General features: G+C 47.0%; 1 protein-coding gene across 1 annotated transcript in view; it reads right to left on the bottom strand.

The window, feature by feature from the left end:
- Positions 1–3,111: 3,111 nt before the first annotated feature.
- CREBBP (CREB binding lysine acetyltransferase) overlaps positions 3,112–10,897 on the bottom strand; it is an 89,102-nt gene continuing 81,316 nt past the window's right edge. The window contains exons 29-31 of the mRNA XM_088523103.1: positions 9,861–10,022; positions 9,305–9,586; positions 3,112–6,764 (exon numbers count right to left, since the gene is read on the bottom strand). Of these exons, the coding sequence (XP_088379229.1) occupies positions 4,596–6,764; positions 9,305–9,586; positions 9,861–10,022 (2,613 nt within the window). The 3' untranslated portion in view covers positions 3,112–4,595. The remainder of the gene's footprint in view (positions 6,765–9,304; positions 9,587–9,860; positions 10,023–10,897) is intronic.

The raw sequence follows: 10,897 nt of genomic DNA, 5'->3' as shown, positions 1-10,897 counted from the left end.
GAGCCGGCCTGAGGAAACGGGCAGAGTTCAGTGCTCCTGGTCTCTACTGGCTTCCCCAAGGATGGCGGTGAGGATGTGGATGAGAAGGTGCCGGGCTTGGGACAGGCCTTAGAAAACACTTCATCCAGGTTCCCTGGCCTGATGCAGGGCACGTTGCTTAATATCTACGTTCCCCATTCCTCTGAAATTCCTCATTTCCCAGGGCTGCCGTGAACCTGCAGAGTTAACACTCATCAAGGGCTATTGGAAAGAGGCTTTGGCCCGTGCGGGGGCGAGAGGAAATAACAGGCACTGCGAGAACAGCGTTTGGAACGTGTGCGAGAGCAGAGCCTGGCTGGAGTGAGCGCCGCAGCTAAAAATAAGATCGAGCAGGTCTCGTTTCATCGAGCTCTAACCGCTTCCAGACGGGGGAGGTGATGGCCATTCAAGGCAGCGCAGCAAGCACCTAACAGACATCTTGGTCATTCCTGTGCCCAGGGGAGCTTGCCACAAAAGCTGCACCAGCAGCACACTTCTACTGGCAGCTGTTTTCTTTGGGACTGTGCTGATTCACACGTTTCTTTGGTTTTCATCTAAGAAATGCTTGCATGCAGTGGATTTTGTGCTATGCTGGATGGTAGGTGCAGCAAACCCAGCACGAGCCTTTGCAACACTACCTTGGCCTCCTTAGCTCTAAGAAGAAATGGAGCTGGGCTGTGGCCAGAAACAAAATTACTTTTGAACCTGTTCAAACACTTCCCTTCCACTCCTGCATTTGTTTCCTCCTCCAGCTAAGCCCAGAGCAGCCCAGGGCTCTGCCCGGCGCCTCTGCTGCGGCGCTTGTGCCTGCTTAAACACTCCAAATGCCCCGCGGCTGCCGAGCCCGCGGAGAGCCTTGAGCGCTGCGGAGCTGCTGCAGATCCTCTGCTCTCATCGGGCTCATTCTGGCTCTGCTGGCTGGCACTGCGTCTCTTGCACCGCTGTCCCCGGTGGCTTGTGGGGGTCAGCAGAGCTACTTCCATTTTCCACTTAAACTTGGCCTTCTACAGAGAGGAAATACGGGGCCGGGCAGACAGCCGTGGACAGGAGCCGCAGACTGTACAGCTTTCCCCAGATAACAGCTTTGTACAAAGGCTGCGGCATCTTCAGAGTGCTGGGAAGGCCACCAGGCATAACCTGCTGTGGAAGAAGCACCATGGAAGAAGCACGTCCACAGCTGAGCCTAAATAACCTGGTAAGCTACAAAATGCTTTCAGTTGTTGCTGTGTATTGACACCATCTCCTAAGGATGAGCATGTTGCTGTGGCTGCGACACGTACTCACTTTGAGCTTCAAATCTAGTGACCCATGGGGTTACTGTCCCCAGTCGGCATCTCCTGCAGGAAGGCAGTTCCTGCTCAGACCCACCGTTGCCATCAGACCCTAAGCCCTGCAGCCTAAAACACCAGGTGGACAAGAGGAGGAGCAGTTGCAGCAGCGCTGAGGACAAATCTGCTTGGTGGGATGGAGATGAGCGACCAGCATTAGCCACAGCTGGAGCATCTGCAGCAGGAAGGGCACTCGGAGCCGGCTGGTGCATCAGCCCTTACCAGGGCAGCAGAGGCAGGAGCAGAAAGCAGAGCACAGCAGAGAGCTGAAGACAGGGAAAAGCACAGAACCACCTTGCTGCAGCGCAACAGTCAGATTTAAGCACCTTCCTTGCCTGCACAATTCAGCAATTTCCTTGTAATAGGGACAAAAGGTCTTCACCACCTCCAGTGATAAAGATCCTGCACTGATCTCCAGTGCAGTCATATGGCAAATTCAATACTGCAAATTTTCAGGTTTCTAGGATGCTGTTGCTCGTCACCACAGCTAAATATTTACAGGCAAAAATCTGCAAAATGAGAAGCCAATCCACCCTTTCAACACGCTGAATTTTCTAACACTTTAAGAAAGATTGGACTGAAACCTTGGCTGGGACTGTATGGGCTGTGTTCCCAGGTCTGGCCCTATTCACTTCTGCACTTCACTTCTCTCCCTGGTAAAACACCTGCCCTGAAGTAGAACAACTGCTCCAGCAAACGGCCTCTCCCTTGCTCCGTGCTCCCAGCGCCTTTCAGAACCAAGCTGAGCGTGCGGGAGAAGCAACACGGGGCTTCCCCCGGGCCTTTCCTCCCCTTCCCCAAGGGGTGGGATGTGAGCACGGTGCACACGAGAGCTGCACCACCTCCCTACGCTCCACACCACACTGTTTATGGAAATTCAGAAGCGGTGCCAACGTTTTACAAAACATTTTACAAAACATTATTTACATGTATTAGAAAGGCTGAGTGGACTTATCTTAACCTTGGTGTCAGGCTTTGCTGATCCTACCAGGCACCAGCCAATTGGAACCATCCTTCAATCCAAGCAGTTTTACCAGCTTTTATTAGAAACACCAGCACATTTCAAGTTTCCTCTTTTTGATCACAAATATAGTATTTTTCTTCTTTTAAGTACACAGCATGAGACACAGCATCAGGGCTTTCCATCTTTTTCTTTTTTTAAAAACAGCAATTTCTTTTGGACAAGCTTTGGGTTAGTGTTCACTGACCTCACCCCAGGCCCCAATTTTGACATCTTGAATTGCTGAAGACAGTTGCGTGGGCAGATGAATCCAATGGTGGTGGAAAAGGTACAATAGTTAAGATTTGCAAGAAAGGTTTAAGCAGAGGCCTTCAGCAGTTAAAGAGGCTGCAGTAACGCCACAGCGCACTGCGCTTTTCACAGCATGGGGCTAAAATGTCTCCTTTGCAAAGGCTGAGCAGTTGCTCTTCTCCCCCGTCCTCCCCCAGCGCTGCCCAGGACAACCAAGGCTGGAGGAAGCTCTACCTTAATGCCAAGAGTGCCAGGTCTTCTCGAGCAGCAAGGGCAGGCTGCGAGCTGGGCTAGTGGCTGCATTTGTGGCAAATCCCATCCGAGCTGCAGGTAATCGGGAAGCCTCAACGCCTGGAGCGATGGAATGTGAGGCTAGTTGGGGTTTTAATTCATACCTACATGGGGAAAGGTTCCTTGGATTTTAACTCCAAGCGAGTAATTCATGGGGAGGAGGGGGCAAGTATCCCAGGAACATGAGGGCATGGGGACAGGATATTAAAGGGAACATGTACATGATTTGTTATTTTTTATTCCACAGAAAACCCTCAAATCTAGACTCAGAGTTAACAGCAGAAAAATAGTGTTAAAGTCAATAGGTTCATATTTTACTGTAGACTAAATAAATTAGCCTAAAATTAACTCAGTACTTTCTATTTTTCCTTTCATTGGTGATCCTTCTCTAAATTAATGCAGTTTTTAAAAGCAACGGCTATTAATAATTTATTCCAGTTAACCCTTATGGATGAACACCTGTAAGTATTAAATCTATGGGAACCATTCCCCTCTCCTCTCCCTCCCCGAAAAGGAAACAATCACTAAAGGGTGTTGTAAAACAGACATGCTACCTACAATACTCCACGGATCGTGCCACTGCTATCGATGCCTCTGGCTGCTCTGGGTAATGGGTGAATATCCATAGCCATGTCTTACAAAGAACATGATCAAAAAATATATAAATAAATAAAAACCTTAAACATTCTTACATGGATTTTTAAAGAACAGAATACATGTTAAAAACTTCAGTAATTTATATCAATTTTAAGCAATACTTTATATACAATGGAAAAAAGACATGCATAGTCCAAATACAATGTTGAAAACAGCATTTTCATAACAAAAAACCCAAACACTAAGTGTTAATACCATGTACATGAATTCAAGAAGGACCACCCTTTTGTCTGTTGCACACAGTTTATTTAACAATATGATATTATAAGTAAGAAATGAGTTTTTTTCTTTACCATTCTATACAGTGATTGAATCTTCTTGGATTTTCTTATTTATAGTAATTATAGCGCTTGCATGATTTACACTAGAATTGCTTTTCCTCATTTCAAGTTTCACATAGAAGAAAGAAAGAAAAGAATGCTTCTTCTCTATTCAAATCAGCACGGTCTAAGAGTGATCATCCCTATTTTCATCTAAAACCAGTTTTATCAGAGAAACAAAGCAACAATTTCTACATCTGCAAGACAAGGATTTTGGCGTTGGCCAATGTGTGTTTTTGTGTGCAAGAGTCAATTCCTATCTTTCCAGGGGTAATACTTCAAACGCCTGCAGAGTTCACTATAGAAAAAAAAAATCTTCCCGCAACATGTCAAAGTTATCGGGATACATTATAATGTTGTATTATTTCAGGAAACAGTTTCTGAATATTATTTCTTCTTTTAAACGCAAATGTTTAAAGTCTTGAAAATACAAATAAAAAATATGAATATAATGAACTTGTTTTCCCCATTAAAAAAAAGGTATGAGTCAACAGCAACAAAAAAAATAAAAACCAAAAAAACCCACAAAAGAGACCAGATATTTTAACCGCCTGGCTTTAACAAAAAAATATATTCTTTGTATTGTTTTCTTTTCTTTAAACAGCAATTCATTCTTCCACGGGTAGGAAGCAGCAGTTCCATCCAGGATTCAAAACAACCCAGATGTCTGAATTTTCAGTACAAAATGTCCAAGAACACGAAAGGAAAAAAAGTGATGCTCCCATAATGCTACAAACCCTCCACAAATTTTTCTAGCGTGTCTCCGGTGGTATCACCGACCAGAGACAATTCATTAGACAACGCACTCCTGTTCGGGGTGTTTAGTTGTGGAAGCATTGCACTCTGTTCTGGGTTGCCCAAGTGTCCCTGATCCATGGAGCTGGCCATAGTGACCGCGAGTCCCGGGTGGGGGGAACCAGTCTGGGGAGAGACATGATGAGGTGACGGTTGGGGCTGTATCCTTGGTGACGGGCTGGAATGTGGTGGCTGGGACTGGGGACGGGGAGACTGAACGGGTGCTGGCGAGCGCACCTGGTTGCTGAGGGAGGTGGCGATCTGCTGGCCAGGGAGATGAGACGCCTGCGCTTGTCCTGAGAGCATGTGCTGCTGCGGGCTCATGGGGTTAGGCTGCCCCGGGGACCCTATCTGCTGTTTCATCTGCTGCTGTTGCAGGATCCTCTGCTGCAGCGCCTGCTGGATGTTGGGAGTGCCATCCGCCCCCATGCTGGGTTGGCCCATCTGGTTCAGCTGTCCCATCTGAGCCATCTGCCCCATGGACCCGCCCTGTATCGATATATGCTGTTGCATGCGTTGCTGTTGCATGGCTTGAGGGTAACCTCCTGGTCCTTGAGGCTGCTGGAACTGGTTATGTGCCGCCATCCCTCCTGCCATGCCAGCCCCTCCTTGCTGCTGCTGCTGTTGCTGCTGCTGCTGCAGTAATTGCCTCCTCAGTATTTCGCGATACTGCGGACTCATGTTTGCCATGCTCGGGTTGTGGCCAGGGTTCATGATGTTTATCGCTTGTCCCTGGGGATTCATACCCCCTATCCCTTGCTGCTGGGGAGGAACACTCGGTCTCTGCACTCCCGCTTGCATTGCATTCATGTTCTGCAGTCCTGGTTGGGTGTGCATGCCCGGCTGTTGCATGCCAGTCTGCTGCTGCTGCATCCCAGGCTGGGGCTGTATGCCTGCTTGCGCCTGCATCCCAGGCTGGTTAGCCACGTATTTGGCTGTTCTCTGCTTTATAAAAGCTGCCATAAGCTGAGGGTTGGATTTAAGGATATTAAGAACCTGCTGTTGCTGCTGCGGAGAACTTGGTGATTTCAAGGTCCTCAGTAAGTCCTGAAGTGCATTTGGGGGGATGCTCCGTGGCGGCTGTTGCACGCCCGGCATCCTCGGCCCAGCCACTGCTTGCGGTGTTGCCATCGGCATAACTGGTCTTGCCATTCCGGGCTGCATTGGTTGCTGCTGCGGCATTGGAGGCGACTGCCACTGTCCAGGCTGCATGTTGGACATCACTGGCCCGCTGACGGGGTTAGACCGGGGTACATTCATGCTGACTTGCTGCATCTGGTTCACTGAACCCACCGTGGGGTTTACGAGTCCTGGGCGCCCAGGAGGCAAACCATTGTTAATGTTGTTGACCCTGTAGAGCTGCTGCTGTTGCTGGGCAGCTTCTCTCTCAATCTGCCGAGCCGCTTCCACTGCGGCCGGCGGAGGCTGGGCTGGAGGTGGGGGTGCTGAGACAGGGTTTGCAGGTTTTCCTGTTGAAACAGTAGTAGGGGGCTGAGTTCTTGACACACTGGGAAAGCCAGCTGGTGACATACTTACAGGGGAAGGCTGGGGCTGGGGAGGAGGCTGCGGTGTTTGCGGTGTACTTGGCTGCTGTGTAGGGGTACCAGGCGTTGCTGAGGTAGGAGAAGGCAAACTTTGCTGAGGCACGTTGCGGGTGTTCATGGTAGCCATCCTTCTGCGCATGAGCTGCGCCTGCTGCAGGCGGTGCTGGATCTGCTGCTGTCGGAGCTTGTGTTTAATATTGAGACAGAATGGCACAGGGCATTTGTTCTCTTGGCAGTGTTTGGCATGGTAGCAGCAAAGAGCTATGAGCTGTTTGCACACTGGACAGCCACCATTGGTCTTGCGCTTGCAGCCCTTGGTGTGCTGGACAACCCGTTTCATCTTCTGGCATGATGGCAATGAGCAGTTTGCATTGCGGCACTGGCAGGCATGGACAAGGGACTGAATGCAGCGCTGGATGCTCAGTCGACGCGACTCCTGCGGGCTCTTTGACTGTTGCTCTCCTTGGCTGTTGCTCTCATCATCCAGACCCAGGCCCCACTTAACCATCTTGTGGTCATGGCTCTTAGTGTTGTAGCAGTTAATGCAGAGGTCGTAATCCTGAAAGTAAAGAAAGTCGAGAGCTCAGTGATCTAGAGCATTAACTCTATCAGTAAAAGATCTCACGAGAAAGTGGTGCTGCGCGTGCAACAAGGTGGAAGCTCGCTTTGGGTTTCAGCAGCTATAAACACACAGCAAAACAAAAGCAGGACAACAGCCGTGTGTTATGAAGAGCTGCCAGTTTCAGTTTACATCCAACACACTGATGCAGAAAAGTGGCTGCACAGCCACTGTGGCAGCGGGACGAGGACCGCTGGGAAGGGAGTGTTGGGCAGATGAGGGCAGAAACCTCCAAAGCTGCCACAGCAGAGCGGGTCTGCAACGTGACTCGTTCCTGACTGCTGCGGGTAACAGTGGAGGTTAGGGCTGCGACTGAGCCCTCATTTTATTAAGTTAAATTACCCCACAGAATTTGGGATTTTGTTCTTTCTAAGGATGGGAACTATTTACTTCTCTCTCAATTAAGGTACCCTACACAAAGAGGATCAACAACCCCTAGAGACTTAAGTTTAACTCCAGAGACAGCGAATTTGTTGATAGAGAAGGTGAACTTATCACCAAAAGTTATCAATACAAGAGCACTGATGCAAGTGGCAAGAGTTCCAGGCACAGGTGACTTGATGCTCAAATGCTCCTCCTGATTCACACAGGCGACATCTCCTCAAGACTACATTTCCACAGACCTTTTTGTACGTGGTGGTACTTTTACCAAAGCTATTTTTGAACTGGATCAGATTACTGTGTGATGAAACAGTCCCCAAAAATCACTGTGTGGTGTGAGGACAAGTGACAAAAAATTGGGACCTGGAACCACTCCCTTCCCTGCATAGAAGCGGGGCTGACTAAATCCAATACAACATGCGGAGCAGAACAAAGGTTTAAGACCTTTGACTGCAGCTGCACAAAGGGAAGAGACTATAAGGGAGAGATTCCCCCTTAACAAAACCTGGGCTGTGGCTCCCTGCATCTCTGACTTGTACACACAGGGCCCATCAATGAAGCTTTCCTGAAAGCTCCAGTTTGGTGCAGGGCAATAATCTGCTTTTTTCCTTCAGCCTCACACCAAGCAAAGCTCCAAGGCTCTGTTTGTAAAGATGGCCAAGGCCTGGGCTGATATAATTCTCAAACATGTCAGCAATACAATGAACCTGTCCCAAGAACCTGAACCCTTACACTCTTGACAGTGCATACTGTCCTAAAAACCTGCTGGGAGCTTTGAATATGGCAGCACCTTAGAATTTTCTTAAAATCTAACCTCAAAACTTATGCTCCAGGAGAGATTACTGAGGAGCACATGTAGCCACCAAAGTTCTTCAGAAAGTCAAGCATGTGTCACTGAAGGCTTAGGTGCAAGTGACCCTAAGGGCAGAGGGACAGAGCGGAAAGCTCCGTGAAACCCCTCCAAGCCCTATCTGGCTCTAACTATGCTAACCACGCTCATACTAGTGAGCTAAACCTAGCTCAGAGATTATAGTAAGACAAATCTAGCCTATGTGCTTATAAATTTGGGTTTTGCTCTTCACTTGACAATTCTTAATGTAATTACTGATTACCAACTGCCGTTTTTTTTTTCTTTTCTTTTTTCTCCCTCCTCTAAAATGACCCTTAAATAGAGTTCAAGTTTCAACCTAAGACAGGCTGAACAGCCCGTCAGCTGAAATGTCCATATTTTCACTGCCTTATGCTTTCTTGCTAGAGAAACTCCTAGATCACTTGCTAGATCACTCCTTTACACAGGAATACTCAGAAAAAACCTGAGGCCATACTTCATTCCACTGCTTAAGTCTCCTAGTGTGTACATCTGTTTCTTGAAGTCTTGCCTCAAAAGGCACCACTCAGTGCTTTCCTCAGGGGAATTAAGTAAAGCTCTTCCCGACACAGACCTTGCACTGCTCTCCACTGTGGACACTAGGCTGCACTCATTCAACCATTTTTCTGCTTCAGCTACAGCCAGAGGTCATCACAAGCCCATCAGGGGCTAGACCCCTTCAAACTCACCTGCACAACCTCTAGCACTGGGCAGAGGAAGGTGTGAAGAGCTGCACTGGGGCCAGGACATGTGTGTGGCCACACTCATTAGAACACAAAGTGCCACCTACAAGGTGGAGTGAAAGCTGCCCTGCACAGAGCTAAGTCCTCTCACGGACACACATTTAATCGGGGTGCCCAGGAATTCATTCTACTTCCTACAGTTACTTTGTGGCACAGTCATGCCCTACCATTCACTCCTAAAATTCTCTACTACGAAGCTAAAAGCGTTGTCTGTGCAGAGAGGCTGCCTGACACAGCTACAGCAGAACAAATGATGCAGCAGGAGCCATCCCAGAGTACAGCAGCTTTCCATGGATATTAACCAAAAGCACTTATTCCAGAAAAGGTCCTCCACTGCAGCAGACCCACTCCTATGCTTAGCAGCCCTTGTATCAGAAAGGGTGTAATTTGGAGGGCTTTAGACAATACCCAGGAAAACAAGCTTTGTCTGGAGGGCAAGAGCATAGCTACTGTGAAGAAAAACACCTGGGATGATATATGCAACGTACCTCACAGACAGTGCAATGCCACCTTGTTTCCACGTGGTGTTTGCACTCATTGCACGTATAGACAAAGCGGTCCTGCCCTTGCGTGTGCAGTTCTACGAGCATGCACAGCGTGGACCACTTGGATCGGCGGAGCGAGGAGAACTCCCAGTGCTTGTCTCTGGCTAAGGTGAGAAAGGCATCTCGCCCATCCATCAAATCACAGCTAAGTAATGGATCTGGGTCCACGATGGGAGGAAGGGTGTTTATTACAGGTCCAGCGTGTAAATGAATCACAAAAAAGACCTGCAGATAAAAGGGGAAAGAATCATCAAGGTCAGATAAAAATTCAAGTTCTATTGCAGAAATGGTATACCATAAATGTTACCCAACTAAGGTACCATAAATGTTACCCAACTAAGGTAGTTCAGGGTAATCTCTGTCCATATGTTGTTACACAACAGAAAAAAAAATCTAGAGCAATCAAAAGCTTTACTCCTGCTTTTTCAGTTCTGACTACCATCATGCCTTATTTTACATGAATAAAGTATTCTCTTTATGCAGCATATTCTAACAGTACCTCTTTATGCTTCTCCATAGTGGCATAGAGCTTCTGAGACAGATCATTGGACACATTTGGCATGCTGGGTTTCTTCTTGTTAGCTCTGCTGATGCTGCTCTTATTCTTGTTGGTTTTCTTGTTGTTCTTTTTCTTGGCATTTTTGCTGTCGCCCTGGCTTCCCTGCAATAAATGCATAGGAAAAATGTTCAGTTATGTGGAGCTCTCCCATTCACTCTAACTGAAAGTGAAATGCTTTTGCTGTCAGTCGCAGGACTTTGTTCCAACGCTTGCAAGTCTGCCACATTGTGTTAAATATATCCCATCTCCCAGGGAAAATCAAAAGCCAAACTGGGAGGCAAGCAATTTCAAATGCTGTTTAAAAGTGATCTACATTATGCATATACATTAAGTGATTTATGTCTTTTTTTTCTTCCTTCTGAAACACTGTACTTCAGCTTCTGCTGCTTGCTTTACAAAATTTTATTGATATCTGATGAGAAATAGTTAAAATTAAAATAGACTTTTAGCAGGATTTTAAACTAACCAAACACGTTAGTCCCTATTCTGAAGACTGGCCGCTGCACATGTGACACATACATATCGTACTTTTATTTTCTTCCCCCCTTCTCATAAGCTACAACAGCAACAGAGGTGACAGCGACCATATACTGAATGCTAAATGTAGATACTGAATGCTAAGTAAGTAGAGTTTAAAATTTGCTCGAAAGTCCATCAATTAGGATTTATATGCCTGACTTTTAAAGGAGATGTTACAGTGATGAACAAGAAAAATAAAATTAGAAGGCATGTCTTTCAGGTCAGATGATGCTATGTAGAATAATGCTATCTAGCTATGGAAATAAAAACAGGTTTCAAACTTCAAAAGCCCTTGAATTTTTTTTTTTTAAAAAAACACCTCCCACCCCAAAGCAGGGATATCTCTATTCACCACAAATCCCCTCGCTGACTGCTAAAATGCTGATTTTCACAATGTAAAAATAAGATACTGAAATGCTCCTGATTTATATGAGGAAGTTTCACAAGCACTGTGCATG

The sequence above is a fragment of the Tinamus guttatus genome, unplaced genomic scaffold (genome assembly GCF_059628265.1).
Source record: "Tinamus guttatus ecotype Peru unplaced genomic scaffold, ASM5962826v1 Tinamus_guttatus_pri_ptg000172l, whole genome shotgun sequence".
Classification (NCBI taxonomy): domain Eukaryota; kingdom Metazoa; phylum Chordata; class Aves; order Tinamiformes; family Tinamidae; genus Tinamus; species Tinamus guttatus.
Note: the sequence above shows the minus strand (reverse complement) of the source record. Positions and strands in the feature narration are given on the sequence as shown.